This window comes from Schistocerca gregaria, chromosome X, assembly GCF_023897955.1.
Source record: "Schistocerca gregaria isolate iqSchGreg1 chromosome X, iqSchGreg1.2, whole genome shotgun sequence".
Taxonomy (NCBI): Eukaryota; Metazoa; Arthropoda; class Insecta; order Orthoptera; family Acrididae; genus Schistocerca; species Schistocerca gregaria.
Window position 1 is genome coordinate 705,754,453 of NC_064931.1, and position 24,404 is coordinate 705,778,856.

Here is a 24,404-nt window from a genome sequence, read left to right on the forward strand (position 1 = left end):
TACATTTTATATACTATTTAGTAACTCATCAGAATAATGATACTTCAAATGCAGTCTCTTTCACAAAAATCAGAACAGATCAGTAGAGTAATGCTCCAATGATTACTTTTTCAGTGCTGAGATATCTACAGTTTTATTAACTTACAACATTGTCTGACATCCTCTTGGGGTATGTATATCCATTTGCAAACTAACTCATCACAGTCATTAGCATATTAGACCCAACTAGCATATGGTTGTGGTGGTCACAAAGAACTTGTATGTGTGCTATAACTGGCACATGAAATCTCTGTTTTCCTGTGACTATCTGCCTGGCAACAGTCAGCAGCATTTTCTCAACTAAAGCATATTATGAGTTTAACAGTTCACTATCTCAATAACAATCATGGTGCTAAGCTTTAATGAGTTACTATTATGTGACATGTAATTTGTATCTTATGAAAGCATGTCAAGAAGGTTGAATTCCCAGGTTGGTGCCACCACATTGTCTTCACTTCCTCATAAAGTTACCCTTTATTTTTGAAACACTGAGTAGTGGTGAACTTTAAGAACCAATTCAACAACTGAATAATATATTTCAGTTTCAAAAAACAATGAAAGGCAAAAAACTGAGTGTTTACCTTATGTGACCATGAATAGTGTTTGGGAAACTTTTCACATCAATGTTTAGTTTGGACTCAAAATTAACTTAAGGATATATTTAATTAATAAAACGACTATAAAGATGTTATATGAACAGTGTAAGATGGTTTCAATACAACACTTACCATTACTTCATGTATGTCACATGCTGAAATCATACAATATTGCTTCAAAGAAAAGTATTCTACCTTTTACACTTATACAGAAAATAAACTCTTAAGCAGATGTTGTCCTACATTTTGAACCAGCCAATGTGATGTGCAGGACTGAAGGAACTTGGTATTTCTACCCATCCCTTTCATGTACACATAGAAAAAAAATGACAGCTTAAATGCCTGTGTTCATACTGAAATTAATCTAAATGTCTTTGTGGTCCCTTTGAGAGCGATACATAGGGAGCAAAAGTATATTTCCACAATCCCCAGTTAATACTGGCTCCTGTAACTTTGTAAGTAGGTTTTCACAACGTAGTTGGCACCTATCTTCAAATGTCTAAGTTGAGGTTTTTGAGCATTTCCGTGACACTCTCCTGTGTGTCAAACAAATTGGTAACCATACAAGATGCACTTATTGGTATGCATTCAGTATCTCCCATTTGCCCTATTTAGCATGAGTCCTGTACACTCTAGCAGTATTCTGTGACAGGTCACACGAGTGTTTCATAATAATCTCCTTTGTAGACTGACTGCATTTTTCCAGTATCCTACCAATGAATGAGATCGCTTTATTTCATCCTCACAGGGTCACTGTACCTGTGCAGGTGTAACAGTGCATACTGTATGTGTGCTCTGTATCACTGAAGCAGAACTGATTTGAGAGCTAGTAATAATCTCAGTTTTGTTTATCTGCCTACTGATACCTTGTGCCTCAACTCTTCAGCAATTTGCTACCTTTACACCTAAAATTAATTTTTTTAGAGATGGCCCATTATCTTATACCAGGTATAAATGTACTTTGATGTAAGTAGCTCAAAATTGATTTTCAGTTGTATATTGTTCAAAAAATGTGCGACATTAAGTAACATGGATACACCTTCAAAATTAGAAAGATATTTATACAAACAATCTATAGAAATTGACATATTGTCTTAGTTTGTAATGATAGAGAAAGCATGTTTGTCACAGTTTGAAGCTCTACAGAGGCTCCAGAACACTGTAAGAAAAGACACACACAAAGTGAACAGACAAGACTGTTGCATTTCAACCTAGGAATCCTCAGAACTCAGCTCAATCTCCTCTTTCTCCATTTCCTTTCCACCCGTTTGCTTAAAAACTTCATATTTGAGGATAATTGTAAGTCCTTTCCTGTGGGTGGAGGGGTGATAGTGATGTGTTCTCTAAGGTTTCATACTTAAATACTGTTCTGAATCAGATGAACAACTATCATCCATGTAAAAAGGGCCAGGTCCAACCTAGTGCTTCTTTATGTAAGCACTGTTTCATGGTTTCGGTGATGTAGCTGTTGCAGGCAAGACAGAACAACACACTCACATTATGTTTTTGTCAGCAATCACTACATATTGTGAGATATGGTGTTACAGGTTTAACCCAGAACATAATATAAACTGAGCTATAGCAGAGTCAATGAAAGATCACAGACAGCTGGCAGTGCTGTTACCAGCTTTCAACTTCAAAATGTAAATGGCTACAGGCTAAAGCAATAGTTGTCTATAGAGGTGCAACAACTTCAAGTTATCACCATAGAGACATATACGAAATTGCGTTATGTGATCGGTTGAGGTACATGTAGAAAGCAGCAGTGCCAAACCCACTGCAGTGCTCTTCTTTCTCTGACTACAATAGCTGAAATGCTTCATCATCGTGACCAAGGAAAGAAAAACAGGTGAGAACCAACTAAAAACAATGCTGCTTTGTTTCTCAATGCAGTGAGATAGCCCACCACAAATTTGTTACACAAATAATAAAATAACCATCATTACTGTCTTCTAAGATTGAAATGACTTACAATGCGGAGTTCAAAAGATTGGCCCTATCACCCACACAGTATTGAGTGTTAGACAGTTATTGCCCAAAAACAAGGTTGACAATGGTTTGCCCATACTTCCCACTCTTTCTGTCTAGCCCCCACCCCCATGACTTTTTCCTGTACCTACAATAGAAAAGGACCTGAAAAGGGATGAGTTTCAGAACATAGAGGAGGTGTAGCAAAAACTGCTGAACATATCAAACAGTACTTGCATAAACAAGCACTCTCCCCAAACTGATGCCTCAATATGGATGACGGATGAGAAGCTGATTCAAAACAATGTAACACTGTAACAGAGACACCAATCAAGAGAACCCTCTGTCAACAAGCAAGATATTCTACTTCCTCACTGATCCCTATTTAAATTCTGGTATCTGGATCATGAAGATTAGTGATTTAACAATGGAAAGAATGGCACAAAGAACAGCCTCTCTGGAGAATATAAATGTGGCAGAAATGCAAATGCCAAAGGTAGAATGTGAACTGTAGGAAACACTTGCAGGATTTAGCAGTAAAACATGAGTTCCAAATGTGAATATTCCATTGTTCATGCTGATTTTGAATGTAAATTTAAGTGGCCATGGAAGGTTCCTGCTTATGTGTATCTCATAGCTATATGAGAGCCATAGTTTATGATGATGTCTAAATCATTCTCTGCTGCACATTTCCCAAGGATAATGGGAAAGGAGGGGGGGGGGGGGGGAGGAGAGAGTACTGTCTTAACATACTTAGAAAGTCTGTTTCGGTAATAAAATTATAGTTCACATGTATTTTTTGTCTGCTTTGTACAGTATGGATAAAAACAATTAATTCTAGCAATGATCCATGCCTGTAATCCACCCATTTGATATTACATCACATTTGTTCACATTTGACACATTTTATTTTCTACTTTTCATTGCTCTATGATTAGTCAATGAACATTAGCCATTTATGTGATCTACTGAAAGGCTAGTTGTCTATCTTTTTGTGTATATTGAGTTTATTTTGAGATTACTGAACTTCTAATTTTTTCTGCAGGAGAGCTATTTCAGTTTTTCTACAAAATGAAGGAGTTGTGTAACACATTGTTTATAGATTAGGATATGTGTGTTTTTAACAAAATTGTTACCCAGCGTAAATCTGTCATAGGAATGTATTGGGATGCATCAGCTGTGGCCAAGGGATGGTTGCACTCAAATGCCAATTAGTTACTGGCTTCTCAGTCTGCCAATTAAATTGCTTTGAAAGTGGTTGGTCTTCAACCACTACTCTCATTCAGATCAGGTAACTCCCATGTAAGCCAGTGGTATCTGATATTGGAGAGCAAGTCTGCCCCTCGGAAGGTTCAGTGAGCATAAAGACTGCTACTGCCCAATGTCATCATTCATCCTAACACACGAATCTCTCTCCACAATGTCAATGGAAAGTTCCAGGATTTGAGGATACAGTACACTAGTACCCAACGTTCTTGCCAGAAGGCAGCACAAGGCAGAGGCATGCTAGGTAGAGGAGGAGGAGGAGGAGGAGGAGGAGGAGGAGCTGTTGTTGTTGTTGTTGTTGTTGTTGTTGTTGTTGTTGGAGGCATGTGGGGGGGGGGGGGGGAGGGGGTCAGGTCATTTCACCAATAACTGCATAGGTTACTAACATATAAGCAAATAATTTGGTTATGATATTATGAGACACATTATTGAAGATTAATTTTGAGATATGGGTGAGCTTTACGAGACACTGGCACTTAGTGAAGAAAGGAGTCTGAAGTTAGAATCATTTCATTTATTTGGTCTATTTTGATTCATTATTTACTTAATTAGTATACTGAATACAGGTCAAGAGTTGGGAATGGTTCAGAAGGGCATATACTGTAATTCTGTGAGGTACATGATGGAGTAGTCGGTCATTTGATAAATAACTGAAGAGAAATAATTGCTGAAGTGACTCCAAAGACAAATTTTTGCATCTGAAACTATATATCAAGTTTTAGAGTACCCCTTGTGGATCTTGTTGTGGGCTGACAAGGACCAACATTCAATTACAGCTTGCTGTGTCATTTTGAATATGGACAGGAAATTCAGAAGAAGCATAGACCAAAACTGACAAAAAGTCAGATACTCTTTGTCAGTAACCCTACTTCATATTGATCCTTCTAGAGGAAGATGAAATATTGGCTAGGGTGGTGGAGGTTTTATTGAGATAGTATTTGTCTAACTTGCCAGGACTTTTAATGTGTCTTAAATTGTTATCACTAATGGACACTTATTCTTCAGAAGACATTTATGTCTTTACTCTGTAAAGTTGGTTTTGATATTTTTCAGTCCAGAGATCAGAGATTAGTGACTGCAATCACTGGATGGGTAATTCAAAACTGTGAAATAGTTTATGAAATCTGACTCAGTGTTTGAATCTGGATCTGGAATTGAATCGCAGTATTCAAGTAATTATAATCTCAACAACTAATTTAGAAGGAGATGAATATGGCACCTCATAAGTCATACCAAGGTTAGATTCAGATGGAAAGGAATGTTGATACATTTCTTCTTTCCAGTTATGCCACACATCATAACTGAACAAGATTTATCACAGTTAGGTGAGTCATTGAAATTCTGGCGATGAGAAAACCTAACAGCAACAGAAAAAACAGGAATGCACAATCTTTATTCTTAGTTAAACGATTCATTCATAAGCTGGTCTGCTGTGCACCTGACTGGTGATAAAATATTTCTAACTTCTTATACTGTAAATATGTGAGGACAAATAATTGAAACATTTGATCAACTAGTGATTATCTACAGAAAATTACTGTTGCCATTGTTTTAATCATGGTTACATTTTAGCTTCTGAAAGGAACAGGAAGCATACATAGAATTCATACTCAAAGAAGAAACATTTTTGATTGATGTACTCCTATAACAATTGTTTTATTTAAAAGTAATGTCATGTCTATGCGAAAATGACCATTTACCCTGACAAATGAAGTTACATGTTCTATTGCTACTAAAAAAACTTCAGAAAGAAATAAAACTAATTTGTCCTAAAAATTAATTCATAATATTAAGGTAATGCTTTCATTACCTTAATGTTATGAATTAATTATTTTATGTTTCAACATATAAAACAGTAACTACCAACTCAAGTTTCAGTATATCTGAACATCTTGTAATATCAATGATTGTCAATTTTGTTACTGTAAAAAATGAATATCAGTAAAAATTTAATGTATAAAAATACTTTATATTTATATGTAAAACATTTTAATCTATTTCTGTTAAAAATAAATTTAATCTACGTGCATGTACAGGGGAGAAACACAGCCTGTTGCAAAGCTAGGTCACTGAAGGTTTTCAGCTACACAGTAAAACTACATGTAAAAGAAACTAATGACAGTTTTTATAGGATAGTCTCATGAAGTCAACAACACTTATGTATACTTAAACATTCCTGTTTGTTATAAACATGGATAGTTATGTTATTGTCTCATCATTATGTGTGAGCCCACAGAAAATTTCTGTATCATATTCTACATGTAATTCAAGAAATTATTAACAAGATTAGTAGAAATACAGTAGAAGAAACTGCAAGTAGTTCAAGTCCATGCAAATCTTTCTTGTAACATGGGCTATTATACACCATAAGGAAATGTACATCCAGTTCCGCTGGTGATGGGGAGAAAAAGGGAGTATGCACAATCACTGTACGTTTAAAGCTATATTTTTCTTCTTATTGATGCTGAGTCATTATCAGTTGCAAATGAGACTGCACGAAATTGCAGGTCGAAGTATGTCGTCATGTACTGTGCTGCTATATAGTATTTACAGTTTCAACTAGACAGTGTTGTCCATCAGATTAAGTCAAATGTTGTTTCTTGAAAAGGTTTGGGCACAGCTAAATAACTGTACAATACAAGTAAATATCTCAACAAATGCTGAAGAAAAATTGTAAAGTCTTCAAAATTTTTGCTGTCAAGTCAAGGATAAATTATGAACAGGCACCAGACCTTCTTATGATGTGAAAAAACAACTGGTCATCAATTTTATTTGTATCAAATTATGCTGTAACCAGAGCACATACTTGAGGAAATAGTTGTTTGTATTTTTAAAATTTATAAGTTAACTTCAGAAAATATTCAATTGATTCAATGAGTCATATTAACTTCATCAAACTATCTCACTGAGAGAATACTAACAAAAAGTGTGGGCACTTCAGTGTAATCACCATATAGTAGTTCATGAGTAGATTTTCATTATAGTTTGTAGAACTTAGTATCCACATCACATACTTTACAGTTAAGATTAAACTGCTCCTGCCTTATGTCCCAATGGTCTGTCATGTTTATAGATGTTTCAGTTAATGTTCCTTTAGTAACACTGAAGAGACGAAGGGGGAACATAATATCCAGGAACAGTGCACTTTGTTTCTGCTTTACGAAACCACACAAAATTGTTTTGGCATCTATGGTCTTATTTAGAATTTTTTGAGTATAATGGCATCCATGTTTATAGTCTGCTTAGTCCTGGTAGAGTATTTACAAACATAATAAGAATAGCCATTATTACTTCCATTATGTTACACTGGAAGTCCATTAAGAAGCCGCATTCATGACAAAAAAACATTGGTGACATTTCTTGAACTGCACTTCTCTACCAAATAGGCCTAGCAAATGTTCATAAGATGTGGCATCTAGGATAGAATGCCCTCACTCAAAAATATCTCTCTTACATCTGTACACGTAATTTATAAACACAAACTTTTTAATATCTCACATATTAACATTGTTTAAATGCCACAAGACTGTAAAAACAGTCTGATTGGACCAAAATTTTCCATCCTACATAAAATTAATTCAGTTCAAATGCTGCAGATCAATTAAATTTAAGAAAATATTTGTTTTATTACACAACTGTAAAATCATGTCGACATTTTTTTCTTCCATGTTACCAACAGGTCAGTTTCAAAATTGACTAATTCACTAATGAGAAACAATGAATTATGTTATGAATGTTTCATTGTGGACACAATTCAACACTGAGCAAGAATTTAACTAAGGTAGAAACGTACCATAGTTTCTAGATGCTCCTTTGATGTCTGCGTCATTATTTCTTTGTAGTCACTTGAGAACTCGTCACGGTACAAAATATAATAATAGTCAATGGTGTTGTAGAATTCTGTAGGCCTTTCCCACTGTAGGTATATTGTGTCATGTGAATGGCAGGTTACATTCAAAATTTGTGGAGCACTTGGCCCTTTCACATCTGTTTTGTGGTATATTGCTGCAGATGGTTCTCCTTCGTATTTCCCAGTAAACGCTTTCAGCCATATCTTGTAATCTGTGAACGGCTCTGCAACAAAAAAAAAAGTGTCACCCGAGTACACCACTAGCTAAGGAAAATCATATTACATGTTTTCCACTGCACCGATGTTTTTAAGGTGGAAATATTGTAAGAGAGTGATTACTGATCTTCAGCATGACGTTACTACCATTTTATTGACAATTTGTACAATTGTAGCTTCCACAAGTGCTTTATTCTGTGTATGCTTTCTAGGTTTCAAATGTGTCTGTTGATGTTGCAGTTACTCGTAAACATATGGCGACTGTCTTTCATTGTGGCACTCATGAATTTTGAGTCAAAAATTTGTCTTCTGCTGCAACATTTATGGAAAAAACAATCTGCTGTACGTACTTCTGTGGATGTTTCCACTGCAATTAACATACTTTGGCCTACATTTAGGTTACTTCTGTGCTACTACTCAATGCTTGCCTCAATGCTTCAGATCTTCTCACATTTATTCTTCACAACACTAGTTTTATGGACTTTTATGAGAAAGTTTCGAGGCGTACATTTGAATCAGGAATATATTTAAAGTTTCCTGTTGTTCTGTTACCAGTATTGTATAACAGTGATGTGTGTATTATTACTGGTGACAAGTACAAATGTTGGAATATCTGAGTTAAGACACAATCCCCGACATACACAAATTCAGATTGACTTTGATACATCGTAGCTTTGTAAATCTTTACGTATCAGTATTTAAAATTAGATTTGTACTTGTAAAGCCACAGCAACATTCATAACAAATGGCACATAACAGCAGCACAATCCAACTTCTTACTACATTTGGGTCTATTATCAATTGCCTATAACATCCGTACATGTGTCCTAATTTCACAGATTTATACTACCTCAGTCGATAAATGAATCACAGACCAGAAGTTTTGTTGGCGACCTCTACAGAAAAGGTATACTTTCCTAACACACTACCAGTGAGCCACAGTATGCAGCTTTCCTTTATTTCGATTGTGTTGCTACAAAAACCACCGGAAGCGTGTGACTCATACACTGTAAGAAGTTATCATTTAATCTCATTCAATCACGAGCTCAAGTGCGGTGACGCAGTGTTGAAGAGGTGCTCAGGAGAACTGGGTCTTCCTGGGGTCCTGGTTGATTGTTTTATTTCCAGGAAATGTAGCACGCAGAGACACGCATTGTTATTGAGTCGCACAAATTTCAGTTATATCGACAGACTGGATGGACTGCTAGTGTTCTATTGTTTCGTTAAATGCTACAGGCTGAAGGAGCAATGGAGTTACAACTTGAATGGGAGTACTTCCGTGTGACGATGTTTAGGATTGAATGCAACACTATTTGGAATGACTTCAGCATGCTCTTGGTGACTCTTGAGATCCAATCGGCAGCATTATGTAAGATCTTGAATGATAATTTCCGATTTAAAACACTCTGCAGTCGTTGGATATGGCACAGTCTGGGGCCTAAGCAGGCAAACTCCGCGCGTTGAATGCCTCCAGCAAATGACAGAACAATTAGATTCCGGACTATTAAAAGCATTTTTTATCATCACAATTGGTGATGAAAGATAGCTGTACCAATTTGGACCTGAAACGGCACTACTCCCGTATGTTCCAGCTTCCCTAAAAGGAGCCCACCCAGCTAAAGTGAATTAGGATGCGGTGTGTGAGGAAAAGAATGCTGGGAGCATTCGTTTCGGCAAGTCATCTCATTGTTACCACTGCGCGGATGAACGCAAGACAGTAACTTCAAATACGTACATTGGTATTTGCTTGGCCACGCCCTTGTAATGCGTCACGGAGAAACGTCCAAAATCATTTTTCTGCGTGATCCTGCTCCATGAAAACACCGCACCAACTGTGAGACTTCAGTTTCTCCCGGCGTATAAAATGTTTAAATAACTAACGGGAATGAAGCCAGGTGATATCGTCGACAACCGCCGATATTTTGACTGGCGCAGACCCTGTCATTTTCAATCCAAAACTGTAAGAAAGCAAGCACTGTGCATGAGAATTTAAAACCTCGGTTTGCAGAGCAATTCCAGAAGACAGCACAATGGCGAAGTGTGAACGTTTCCGTGGCTTCGAGTTAAATACTATATTCCGACATTTTATGACGAATCTCACAAAGAAAAAGCTTCTGAGATGAAGATTTAGACTGTTTTTAAGCTATCTCCTGATGCTGCAGAGGAGATAGGAGGGAGGCATGTCATGTGTTGACTAGGGCACGTCCACACAAGGGTAATACAGCAGCAGCTGAGAGAGCTGTTTTACATTCACTTAAGAGTTGATCCGGATGTTGTTATTCTGTCTTTGGGCACGGGCATGCTATGGTTGTTTTGGACAAGCAAGGTTATGTTCAAATGATGCAGTGTTTGTTATCTGATTCAGGATATGGCAGTCTGGGTGCTGACCCCACAAAAAGTGTTGAGAGAAAAACTAACAGCCTCCTGAAGGAAAGTTCCTTGTCGCAAGAGATTATCAAGAGCCTTAGTTCTTATTGTGCTCTTCCCCTTAGGTTATATGGCCTTTCAAAGACCCACAAGGAAGGGGCTCCTTTTAGCATTGGTGCTCCGACATATCACGTAGCAAGACAGTAGTTAGGTCAGTGTGAGCACCACACTAAGAACCCTGCGGATTTCTTACGAAGATTTGAGGGAATACGGTTGAATGACTCTGACATTCTCTCCTCAATCGCGTTTCTTTGACTGGCTCGTTACGGTTAATTAAGGTTAGGTTTGGTACTGAATTAAAAAATCTGTTTCGATATGTGTTGGCTTCCACTTACTTTTCATTCAGTGACAAGTACTATGAGAAGACGATGGGAAGCCCGTTGTCACGTATTATTGGCAACTTGTTTATAGAAGACTTTCAGGAATGTGCCATAAAGTCGGCGGCTTTGAAACCTGCGTGTTTTTTCAGATATTTGGACGATACTTATGCTGTTTGGCTCCATGGCAGTGAGAATTTTTTCGGCTTCTGAGAACACCTGATTTCAATCAACCCGAATATTCGTTTGATGATGGAAGTGGAAAAGAATGGCTGCCATCCCTTCCTTGAAGCACTGGTCAGGAGGAAGGTTGATGGTACGTTGGGATCTGCCGTTTATGGGAAGCCTTCTCACAGTGACTTGTATCTGTAGGCTGTTAGCAGCATGGGGCTCAGCATGAAGGGCTACTTCGCACCTTGGTATACAGGGCCCACGTCATTTCAGACCTGAGGGTTTGTCAGCTGAGTTAGCCCTTCCTGAGGTAACCCTACACTGGAATGGTTATGGTGAAAGACAGTTCAGACGTGCATTACCCTATAGACCAACCGTGCATCAGGTGAGTGATGGTAATACCGAGGCGGCACCAAAGTCCTCACACTGGGAGTATTTCCAACAGGATTGGTTGTATTTTGCGGAAATAAGTGTCTTCCGACCACCATCTAAGATTAGGATTCTTTTAGGTTCCGTAAAGGATGGTCTTGGTTTGTGTAAGACGGGTCGCTATGGTATGTCTTGCAGTTGTGGCATATCATATACTGGTCAGATTATCAAGACTATGGAGGACCGGTGTACTGAGCATATGCGTCACACATGCTTACAACAGCCGAGCAAATCTGCGATTGAAGATTATCATCTTGACACCGGTCATCATATGGAATATGACAATACGGAGATCTGGCAAGCACTTCCAGCTACTGAGATAACGTTATTAAGGAAACAGTTGAAATTAAATTACCAAGTAACCTTATAAAAAGATCTGGCGATTTTTGTTTAAATTCTGCGTGAAAGCCTGCTCTCCCCCTCGTCCAATAACAAAGGGACACAGTTAATGCTACGTCATGCGCTGGTTATTAATTTTCGCTATCGATAACTTCTGACGTTGGTCATCTTTGGTAGTGTGCTGGCGCTACTGTCTGCAGTGTGTGGGAAGCATTTAGCTCCGTTTCGAGTAACTGCAAAATGCATAGGTTATGGAGGATACTTCGAAATGATGAAAGTGTTAAGTTTCTAAAAATGATAATTAAGCTAAAAAATAAAGCCGTCTTCAACCTCTTGGTTGTTTGAACACCATAGTGCTTTACAATGAGGTGCTAAAAGTCATGAGATACTTCCTAATACGATGTCGGACCTCCTTGTGCCCTACGTACTACAGGAACTCGACTTGGCATGGAATCAACAAGCCGTTGGACGTCCCCTGCAGAAATACTGAGCCATGCTGCCTCTATAGCCGTGCATAACTGCGAAAGAGTTGCCGGTGCACGAACTGACATCCCGATTATGTCCACAAATGTTCGATGGGATTCATATCGGGCGATGTTCTTCAAACCAATCGCGAACAGTTGTGGCCCAGTGACACCGCGCATTGTCATCCATAAAAATTCCATCGCTGACTGGCTGCAAATGGTCTCCAAGTAGCCGAACATAACGATCTCCAGTCAATGATAGGTTCTGCTGGGCCAGAGGACCCAGTCCATTGCAGGTAAACACTGTCGACACCGTTATGGAGCCAACACCAGCTTGCACAGTGCCTTGTTTACAGCTTGAATCCATGCCTTTGTGGTGTCCGCGCCACACTCGAACCCTGCCGTCAGCTCTTACCAACTGAAACTGGGACTCATCTGGCCAGGCCACGGTTTTTCAGTCGTCTGGGGTCCAACCGATATGGTCACGAGCCGGGAGAGGCGCTGCAGGCGATGGCGTGCTGTTGGCAAAGGCACTCTTGTCGGTCGTCTGCTGTCATAACCTGTTAACGCCAAATTTCGCATTCTCCTAACAGATACGTTCATCGTACGTCCCACATTAATTTCTGCTGTTATTTCACGCAGTGTTGTTTGTCTGTTAGCACTGACAATTCTACGCAAACGCCGCTGTTATCGGTCGTTAAGTGAAGACCGTCGGCTACTACGTTGTCCTTGGTGAGAGACAATGCCTAAAATTGGTATTCTCGGCACATTCTTGACACTGTGGATCTCAGAACATTGAGTTTCCTAACGATTTCCTCGCAACGGCCTTTCCGCAGTGGATACACCGGTTCCCGTGAGATCACCGAAGTTAAGCACTGTCCGGCGTGGTCGGCACTTGGATGGGTGCCCATCCATACCGCCATGCGCTGTTGCCATTTTTCGGGGTGCACTCAGCCTCGTGATGCCAATTCAGGAACTACAAGACCGAATGGCTTCGGTCAAGAATACAATCATAACGACCGGGAGAGCAGTGTGCTGACCCCACGCCCCTCCTGTCCGCATCCTCATCTGAGGATGACATGGAGGTCGGATGGTCCCGGTAGGCCACTCGTGGCCTGAAGACGGAGTGCTTTTTAACGATTTACGAAATGAAATGTCACCTGTCTCTAGCTCAAACTACCATGCCGCGTTCAGAGTCTGTTAATTCCCGTCGTGCGGGCATAATAATCACGTCGGAAACCTTTTTACTTGAATCATCTGAGTACAAACAACAGCTCTGCCAATGCACTGCTGTTTTATACCTTGTGTACGCCATACTACCGCCATCTCTGTATGTGCATATCGCTATCCCATGACTTTTGTCACCTCAGTGTACCAAGCATGGTCCTAATTGATATGCAGTTGCAGTCCTTCAGCCACTGAAATGACTTACCCAGGCATTTCTATGGGGACCTACAGCCTAACCTCGAGCATTTTTCAAAATAACACATCATTGCCATAAGTGAAAGAAGCAGTAAGTGAGAGAAAAATCCTATTCTAGAAACGACTGGTTTCGAATTTTGGATTTCTAGTTCAGGACCTATCCACTTTTTTACACATACATTTTTAACCACTACTTTTCATTAGTTCCTGTCACTTCATGAGCGTGCCAATTAAGAAAGTAGAACCAAAACTTTGTGTGTCCTCTCGTATTCAGTGGTATCAGTTTTCATCTGACAAAACATTTAAGCACTCGTTAACTCTGGTGTCACTTCCATCCTTGTGACAAATCGGTGAAAGGCACAGAACGTGAGTCCTCCGCAGGACAGCATGCTTCTTGTTCCCGTGAATGTTTCTGTCCGAAGCGAAGATTCCTTCCTTCGCTTCTCACAACCCCTTCTAAAATAGACCAAGAAACAGCACGCGTACTGCTTGGCTCAGCATGCAATTTCTCAGTGTGCCTAACTGAGGGTGTACAGCGGTCTTACTTCAACAAGATTAGTATCCACTAACGAGTAATCGAGTCTGAGAAGAATTCTTGTACAGTGTAGCGTAACTTTAAGCCCTGATAATGACGATGGCCGATGGCTCGTCTTAGTACCAACACCATACGAAGCCATATGGTACTGGAGAGCCGTACTGATCTATTACCGCTCAACAGGCACTCCAACACTCGCTGATATACCGGGTGATCAAAAAGTCAGTATAGATTTGAAAACTAAATAAATCACGGAATAATGTAGATAGAGAGGTACAAATTGACACACATGCTTGGAATGACACGGGGTTTTATTAGAACCAAAAAATTCAAAAGGCTTCATCTGATCAGAATAGCAATAATTAGCATAACAAAGTAAGATAAAGCGGAGATGATGTTCTTTGCAGGAAATGCTCAGTATGTCCACCATCATTCCTCAACAATAGCTGTGGTCGAGGAATAATGTTGTTAACAGCACTGTAAAGCATGTCCGGAGTTATGGTGAGGCATTGGCGTCGGATGTTGTCTTTCAGTATCCCTAGAGATGTCGGTCGATCACGATATACTTGCGACTTCAGGTAACCCCCAAGCCAATAATCGCACGGACTGAGGTCTGGGGACCTGGGAGGCCAAGTATGAGAAAAGTGGCGACTGAACACACGATCATCATCAAACGACGCGCGCAAGAGATCTTTTACGCGTCTAGCATTTTTTTTTTTTTTTTGTTCTAATAAAACCCCATGTCATTCGAAGCATGTGTGTCAATTTTTACCTCTCTATCTACATTACTGCGTGGTTTATTAAGTTTTCAAATTTATACTGACTTTTTGATCACCCGGTAGATCAGAGCGGAGTCCAAGACGCATACGTCCATCTTCTCAGAAGCTTAGATGTCCGCTATACTATCGTCTACTGCGTGAATGACCCCAGATTATATAATCTCGTAAGGTTTGCAAAATTTGAGATAAAGTGGCTTCTGGCACCATGTAGGTGATATGGGTTTATCCATGCCCTCTGGCAAAATTCGGCAGTGACAGATGAAAGTGATTTTGCAACAGTTGCACGCTTCGTTTGCGTCTGAGGAACGAAATTAAAAAAAAAGCACTCCGTCTTCAGGCCACAAGTGTCCCACCGGGACCATCCGACCGCCGTGTCATCCTCAAATGAGGATACGGATAGGAGGGGCGTGTGGTCAGCACACCGCTCTCCCGGCCGTTGTGATGGTTTTCTTTGACCGGAGCCGCTACTATTCGGTCGAGTAGCTCCTCAATTGGCATCACGAGGCTGATTGCACCCCGAAAAATGGCAACAGCGCATGCGGCCCAGATGGTCACCCATCCAAGTGCCTCACGGGAACCAGTGTAACCATTGCGGCAAGGCCGTTGCCTTGAGGAACGAAATCAGGCCTTTTTATCCGAAATAACCGCTTTTCATATAGTGAAATCGCCACCGAACTGAGCCGTCCCAAATGACAAAAGAAATGTGTAATATGATGCCCTTTCCGAGACAGTCACTCATACTCGCCTCTGTAACAGACGTCGCCAACGCAAGCTTCTACATCTACAGCTGCATACATATTGCGCCAGCCTCCGTGCGGTGCGTGGCGGAGGGTGCCCTATACCACTAAAAGTCATTTCCTTTCCTGTTCCAAGCTAAAACTGAGCGAGGGAAAAATGAGAGTCTATATGCTTCAATATGAACCCTAGTTTCCCATATCTTCGCGGTCCTTACGCGAAATGTATGTCGGCGGCAGTAGAATTGTTCTGCAGTCAGCTTGAAAAGTCGAATCTCTAAATTTTCGCAATAGTGTTCTTCGAAAATAACGCCACCTTTCCTCCAGGGATACCGATTTGAGTTCCCGAACGATCTCCGTAAGATTTGCGTATTGTTCGAACTTTCCGGTAACAAATATAGCAGCCCACCTCCGAATGGCTTCGCTGTCTTCCTTTAATCCGACCTGGTACGGATCCCAAATACTCAAGCAGTACTTACGAATATATCGCACTAGCGTCCTATATGTGGTCTTCTTTACAAATGAACCACAGTTTCCCAAAATTCTGCCAACAGACCAAAGTCGACCATTCGCCTTTCCTACCACAGTCCTCATATGCCCGTTCTATTTCATATCGCTTTGCAACATTAACCCCAAATATTTAAACGAGGTGGCTGTGTCAAGCACGATACTACTAACGTTGTATCTCAAGATAACTCATCCGCATTAACTTACATTTTTTCCAATTTATAGCTTGCTGCCATCCGCCACACCAACTAGAAATTTAGTCTAAATCATCTAGTATCCTCCTAAAGTCACTCAACTTTGACACCTTCCGACACATCACAGCATCATCGGCAAACAGTCGCGGCCTGGTGCTCACCCTGTCCGCCAGAAGATTTATGCATATAGAGAATAACAGAGGTTCTATCACACTTGCCTGGGGCACTCCTGACGATACCTTTGTCTCTGGTGAGCTTTCGCCGTCGAGGATAATTTAAGAAGTCTTAGAGCCACTCATACATGTGGGAAACTATTCCATATGCTCATACCTTCGTTAACAGTCTGCAGTGGAGCACCGGTGGCCGAGCGGTTCTAGGCTCTTTCAGTCTGGAACCGAGCGACCGCTGCGGTCGCAGGTTCGAATCCTGCCTCGGGCATGGATGTGTGTGATGTCCTTAGGTTAGTTTGGTTTAAGTAGTTCTAAGTTCTAGAGGACTGATGACCTCAGATGTTAAGTCTCATAGTGCTCAGAGCCATTTGAACCATTTAGTGGGGCACCATGTCAAATGCCTTCCAGAAATCTAGAAATATGTTACTTGCCTGTTAACCCTCATCTATAGTTCGCAGTTTATCATGTGAGAAAAGGGCAAGCTGAGTTTTGCACGAGCGATGCTTTCTAAAACCGTGCTGGATCGTGAACATAAGCTCCTCGGTCTCAAGAAAATTTATTATATTTGAACTGAGAATATGTTGACGGATTCCGCAGCAGACTGATGTTAGGGATATTGGCCTGCAATTTTGCAGATCTGTTCTTCTAACCTTCTTATATACAGGACGTTTTTCCAGTCGCTTCGGACTTTTCGCTGGGCGTGAGATTCGCCATAAATGCAAGCTTATCAAGGGGCCAACGTGCGGTACCGCTCAACTCGGAGGAACCCGGTTCGAATCAGGTGGTGGAAGAAACATTTATCACTAGTAATTGGCGGGATGGAGAGAGCGGGGGGGGGGGGGGGGGGGGGGGGGGAGATGAGAGGAGATGGTGGCTGGTGGCGTAAGGTTCGCGATCGTTTGTCCGTGACCACAGTATCTCTGGGCCCATAGCCTGGTGTTGCTTCTGATATTCCCACCACAAACTACGCCCAAACCAATTTAGGTATGCTGCAAACATATATTCCTGCATGATAGAACCTAATCGTGACAACATCGTGACCCATAAGAGAAAAGAAAATTTGTTTAAAGAGTGACGAAATTCTGGGAACAGTTAAAAGCTTTACACAAAATTAAGGAACTACCAGCTTTTGTAATGCTGATCGAACTGGGAGTGAAACATCACGCTGCTTTTTGTTATAACATAGGTTGTTTTATTAATTCAAATTTGCATGCGGAAATCTGTAAGCACTGGCGAGAACGTTACCACCTAAGATATTAAAAATCGGAGAACGAAAAAGCGATTTCAAGAACTCTTAAACGAAACAACGTTTCGACAGTGTGATGGTGTCTTCTATAACGGCGAAGAGATGGTTGTGAGTAGTATGGCTGCTTCCATTATGTTCGTCCTATACATCCCTCTGGCCCACCTGTTCCACTTCTACAGATTCACTGCAATTTTCCAGAATGATTTCAACAAATCGAAGTCTGCAAACTAATTCTGTATTGAATCTAAGGCTTTCACTCACCTTACCTAATAAATATTTTCTGCGTTAGTTTCATTTCATATATACTGCGCAACATAATTAATGGGTTACTTTTTTAAAAAAAAAACCTCGCGGTTGTCTCCCACTGCGATGCAGAAGTTTGCAGTTTGGCTCAGAGATGCCTACAACATTCCTGTGCAACGCTGCCAGGGCGTAACACCTTACACCACCCTTGGGCTCCCCGAAGCTTCAAACAGCAACATGTCGACACAAGCAAACAAAGAAGCACAGGCTCAGAAGTTCATGTGAGATGTAACGTGGGATAATTATGTCACATTGGTACCAAATTTCACCATAGTTCTGTCCAACACTACTGTGGGCTTGTCACACGGTGTGGCGATCACCACTGCTCTTACTGGCCCAGTAGAAGAGAACTCTGAAAAGGAGGTTGGGTTGCGAAAGGTGGAGTAATTTTGATCTTCCCTTATGTTTTATGTCTTACTCCTCTCGTGAAAAACCCAAGATATCTTCTCCCCTTTGTGCGTTTCCGCCATTTTGAAAAAAAACCGCTTCTTCGGTTTCTCTTCAGTAACCCGCTTCCAATGCATTTTGGGCAAAAAGTACCCCATTATCAATTTTAAAGGTCGTTAAATTTCCTGCAAGTTTCATACACAACATGTTGGGAAATTAGGAACAACTACTGAGATAAGCGGCTGTGAAATCTGCAAAAATATCAAGAAAAATGGTTCAGATGGCTCTAAGCACTTTGGGACTAGACATCTGAGGTCATCAGTCCCCTAGACTTAGAACTACTTAAACCTAATTAACCTAAGGACGTCACACACATCCATGCCCGAAGCAGGATTCGAACTTGCGACCGTAGCTGCCACGTGGTTCCGAACTGAAGCGCCTAGAAACGCTCGACCACAGCGGCCGGCAAATACCAAGAAATCGCAGAAAGTTTATGTAAGTGGTTTTGCCTTAATAACTTATTTTAGTGCAGTTTTGTGCACAATACATTACAACCAGTGTTGTAGAATGTTTAATTTCCTTCAAGGTTCATAAAAAACATTTGTAGTTACAGACTACACAGCCGAGAAATGCTACGTCAGCAATTTTAGTGAAAAACGGACTCGAAGTTGAAAATAACATCCTCAGTTAAAAACAGTATTCCCGAATGTAAGACCATCTTTAATCCATTATGTATATGATATGTAGATGTGGTTCATGCGATTCATGTAATTTCTAGGGTATGCATTCACACAGGAACAAAATCTATATTTTATTCTGTCTTCGCGCACTGTACATGTGACATAGAAATGGGATCAAGTGAAGTTTATGTAGGGGATGGTGGCTACCTCCTACACAGTGTTCACTGGAAACGAAGCCAATGTTTTGCCTCTGTTTTTAAAAAAAATTGTGACCTACGTACAGCGATATCATTGTCAAAATGCTGTGGTAGCATTCGGTGGGTACCCCACAGAAGAAAATAAAAGGAGCACAAAAAGCGCCGAAAGAGCTTGTCGTTCTTTGATAGGACCATGTTTCCGCAGATGCCAATGGATATTTTTTTACCGAATGAAAAAAGAAAAAAAAATCCCATATCATCTCATTGCTTCAGAAGGAATTTCAGCGAGCACAAATGGTCACCAAACAGGCAACAGAAGATACGGATGTGTTAATTGTGAAAACATCAATTTCGTTGTCTTCTGAACACGATTCTGTTGTTGTTATTATTCGAGGAAATATTGATCTTTTGGTATTGGTGACGGCCTTAACGCCAGACAATGTGTTCTTTTGCAAATCTGGAAGGGATAACACAGGACATGCGCTGTACTGCAAAACATCCTCCAAATATAAAGATATTGGAAAACATTATATTTCTGCACGTAATAAGTGGTTGCGATACAACCTCCACTCTGGATAGGGAAGAACTAAATTTTGCAACACACTTGGGACTGATGCTTCGCACAAGAAAAGTGTTTTCATTTTCAAAGAACCAGTTGCAGAAAAGAGGAAGATCGTGAAAGTAATCACTGCTGAACACGATTTCAAGCCAACACAAAACGACTTGGGGCAACAAATGAAAAAAAGTGTGTTCAGTGTGGATTAGAAGATTCGAATCATGCGGGAATGCTCCAAGGGTTGAATTCAGCATGGAAGAAGACGAATTAGATAATCTACTGCTGACTGGTCGAAGTGAAGAATTGTACAATTGCACCACATCTGAGCCGAAACAACAGAAGTCCATGAATTTTAACTTAAAATTTTTGTATATATCACTAACATAAAATTTAAGATCTATTTTTAAATTGTATTTTGTTCAAATGTACAGATACGTAAAAGTGTTGAAAATTTGTTAATCCTTTTCAAAAGTAACTATTATAAAGAAATTATATTAATTTCATGAACTACACGTATGTATTACAATCACTTAAAGATGATTTTACATGTAGGAGTACTACTTTTGACTGAGGATGATATTTTCATTTTAGGGTCCACTTTCACTATAACTGTTAATGCGTCGGCGTGTACAGGCAGTAATTACAAATATTTTGTCCCGCCAATCTCCGGTCGGGACTCTAGAATTACCACAGTTATCAAAGTAACATGAATCTTGAAGGAAATTAAATCCTCTAGAACAGTGGTTGTTATGCGTTGTGCACAAAACTGCACTGAAAATTATTAAGGCGAAACTACTGACACATCAAACGTTTTGTGATTTCTTGACATTATGGAAGATTTTTACAGCCTCGTATTTCAGCAGCTGTTCCGAATTTTCCAACACGTTATGTATCAAGCTTGCAGGAACTTCAATGGCCGGCTGGGGTGGCCGAGCGGTTCTAGGCGCTACAGTCTGGAACCGCGCGACCGCTACGGTCGCAGGTTCGAATACTGCCTCGGGGATGGATGTGTGTGATATCCTTAGGTTTAAGTAGATCTAAGTTCTAGTGGACTGATAACCTCAGCACTTAAGTCCCATAGTGCTAAGAGCCATTTGAACCATTTTTTAACTATAATGCACTTTAAAACTGATAATGGCATATTTTTACCTAAAATGCACTGGAAGCGAGTTACTGCGGAAAACTGTAAAAGTGACATTTCGTAGCGGTTTTTTCAAGATGGCGCCACACAAGGGGCAGAACGTCGAAAAGTTGGATTTTTCACGAGAGGGGTAATACGTACAATATACCTGAAAATCAAAATGACTCCATCTTCTGCAAACCAAAGTGCTATCGCTGCTGGGTTATACCTACATTTCACCTCTTCTTTTGATGCAACTGCAGCACATGGGGGAGCTGCAACCTCCACTCCACTGAAGGTGAAAACACCCCTTTGGAGAGCAGTGCGACCGCAAAGTTTGCTCTGGTGTACAGAGTGGAACTACTAGGGAGCATTCAAAACCTTTCGATGAAATTTGAATGTGATCCATTTTATACACGCACGTGTCAATGTTGAACCCCCCACTCCCCTGATGATACCAGAGGAGTGTGTAGAAGAGAAGGCCTCAAAAAGCATAAACACCTTTTGCTGCTTCGAATCTTGTTCAAATTTCGTCGAATGGTTTTGAAGGGCCCCTAGTGGATCCACCCTGCACGTAAGAGGGAACCTTGCGGTCGTACTGAACTCCACAGGGATCAGACTGCATACAATGGGGTAGCCTCACGATGTCCTTATAGAAGGGCTGAATCGTCCGGGGAGGGGGGGGGAGGGGAGGGGGGAGGGGGGAGGGGGGAAGGGGGGAGGGGGGTCAGCAGTGTCGAAATTCGTCAAGAGCGTCATCGTATTGCTCATCGCACTGTGAACCGTCGTTTTCGACCGCGAAAATGGTGGGAATCAGTGTCTCAACGGAAGGAGATTGCTTCATTTATGCCACTCTCTCGGATTTTTTCATGTCGATTCTGAGGTGTGGTGTGTCTGAAATGTTTGGCTCGGCCAGCGAATAGGAAACTGCGCGATTTCAACGCTGGACGTCACAATCGCGCCCTCCATCCCAAAGGTTTCTGAAGAAAGGGTGATCCGTGATAACAGGAGGTTGACGACCTTTTCATCGTGTGGGACGCCCAAGATGGCGTTGAGCAGAATTGAGGTGAAATTAGTTGTCAATGTGACACCATTAACTCATCCTACACCATACATGAACTTCTGAGCTCTGACCTTTTCTCCGTATGTCTCGACACCTTGCTGTGTCAGCCCGAGGCTGACGTTACATTGCCCCAAGCGTTTACACTATTACGGACAAAGGCTGCAGGCAGCTTTGAGCTAAATTTCAAACTTCCGCGTCGCAATAGGAGGCAGTTACGCTGTTTCTACATCTACATCTACATGACTACTCTGCAATTCACATTTAAGTGCTTGGCAGAGGGTTCATCGAACCACAATCATACTATCTCTCTACTATTCCACTCCCGAACAGCGAGCGGGAAAAACGAACACCTAAACCTTTCTGTTCGAGCTCTGATTTCTCGTATTTTATTTTGATGATCATTCCTACCTATGTAGGTTGGACTCAACAAAATATTTTCGCATTCGGAAGAGAAAGTTGGTGACTGAAATTTCGTAAAAAGCTCTCGCCGCGACGAAAAATGTCTATGCTGCAATGACTTCCATCCCAACTCGTGTATCATATCTGCCACACTCTCTCCCCTATAACGTGATAATACAAAACGAGCTGCCCTTTTTTGCACCCTTTCGATGTCCTCCGTCAATCCCACCTGGTAAGGATCCCACACCGCGCAGCAATATTCTAACAGAGGACGAACGAGTGTAGTGTAAGCTGTCTCTTTAGTGGACTTGTTGCATCTTCTAAGTCTCCTGCCAATGAAACGCAACCTTTGGCTCGCCTTCCCGACAATATTATCTATGTGGTCCTTCCAACTGAAGTTGTTCGTAATTTTAACACCCAGGTACTTAGTTGAATTGACAGCCTTGAGAATTGTACTATTTATCGAGTAATCGAATTCCAACGGATTCCTTTTGGAACTCATGTGGATCATCTCACACTTTTCGTTATTTAGCGTCAATTGCCACCTGACACACCATACAGCAATCTTTTCTAAATCGCTTTGCAACTGGTACTGGTCTTCGGATGACCTTACTAGATGGTAAATTACAGCATCATCTGCGAACAATCTACGAGAACTGCTCAGATTGTCACCCAGGTCATTTATATAGATCAGGAACAGCAGAGGTCCCCAGGACGCTTCAAAAAAAGTGAGCCTTTAATTATGTTGCGCAGTGCAGCTTCCTGTCATTACTCCTAAATAATTAAACGATGTGACGTGTTCCAATTGGTCAACACTAATCTTGTAACTAGATACTATCAGATCTCTTCTCTTTGTTATGGACATGAAGTGTTGAGTGCTGTTGACAAGGGATTTCAGATCGATTCCGTATTTCTGGATTTCCGGAAAGTTTTGACACTGTACCACACAAACGACTTGTGGTGAAATTGCGTGCTTATGGAATATCGTCTCAGTTATGTGACTGGATTTGTGATTTCCTGTCAGAGATGTCACAGTTCGTAGTAAATGACGGAAAGTCAACGAGTAAAACAGAAGTGATTTTTGGCGCTCCCCAAGGTAGTGTTAGAAGCCCTTTGCTGTTCCTTATCTATGTAAACAATTTGGGAAACAATCTGAGCAGCCGTCTTAGGTTGTTTGCAGATAACGCCGTCTTTTATCGACTAGTAAAGTCAACAGATCATCAGAGATCAAAACAAAACAAAACGATTTAGAAAAGAAATCTGAATGGTGTGAAAATTGGCAGTTGACCTTAAATAACGAGAAGTGTGAGGTCGTCACATGAGTGCTAAAAGGAATTCGCTGAACTTCGGTTACATGATAAATCAGTCTAATCTATAAGCCGTAAATTCAACTAAATACCTACGTATTACAATTACGAACAACTTAAATTGGAACGAACACGCAGAAAATGTTGTGGGGAAGGCTAACCAAAGACTGCGTTTTGTTGGCAGAACACTTAGAAATTGTAACAGATCTATTAAAGAGACTGCCTATACTACGCTTGTCCGTCCTCTGTTAGAATACTGCTGCGCAGTGTAGGATCCTTACCAGATAGGACTGACAGAGTACATCGAAAAAGTTCAAGGAAGGTCAGCACGTTTTGTATTATCGCGAAATATGGCAGAGTGTGTCACAGAAATGATACATAATTTGGGCTGGACATCATTAAAAGAAAGGTGTTTTTCGTTGCGACGGAATCTTCTCACGAAATTCCAATCACCAAGTTTCTGCTCCGAATGCGAAAGTATTTTGTTGACACTGACCTTCATAAGGAGAAACGATCACCACGATAAAATAAGGGAAATCAGAGCTCGTACGGAAAGATATAGGTGTTCGTTCTTTCTGCGCGATAAACGAGATTGGAATAATAGAGAAATGTAAAGGTGGTTCGATGAACCGTCTGCCAGGCACTTAAATGTGATTTTCAGGGCACCCATGTAGATGTAGGTCTACATTGCGTTTATACACATTAATTATAAAACGTGGAAAC

At 40.8% G+C, this 24,404-nt stretch overlaps 1 protein-coding gene across 2 annotated transcripts in view; it reads right to left on the bottom strand.

Annotated features, from left to right (window-relative positions):
- LOC126299298 (tyrosine-protein phosphatase 99A) overlaps window positions 1-24,404 on the bottom strand; it is a 476,034-nt gene that overhangs the window by 151,608 nt on the left and 300,022 nt on the right. For both annotated transcript variants that reach the window (XM_049991093.1, XM_049991092.1), the window contains exon 3: window positions 7,663-7,943. In XM_049991093.1, coding sequence (XP_049847050.1) covers window positions 7,663-7,943 — 281 coding nt within the window. The remainder of the gene's footprint in view (window positions 1-7,662; window positions 7,944-24,404) is intronic.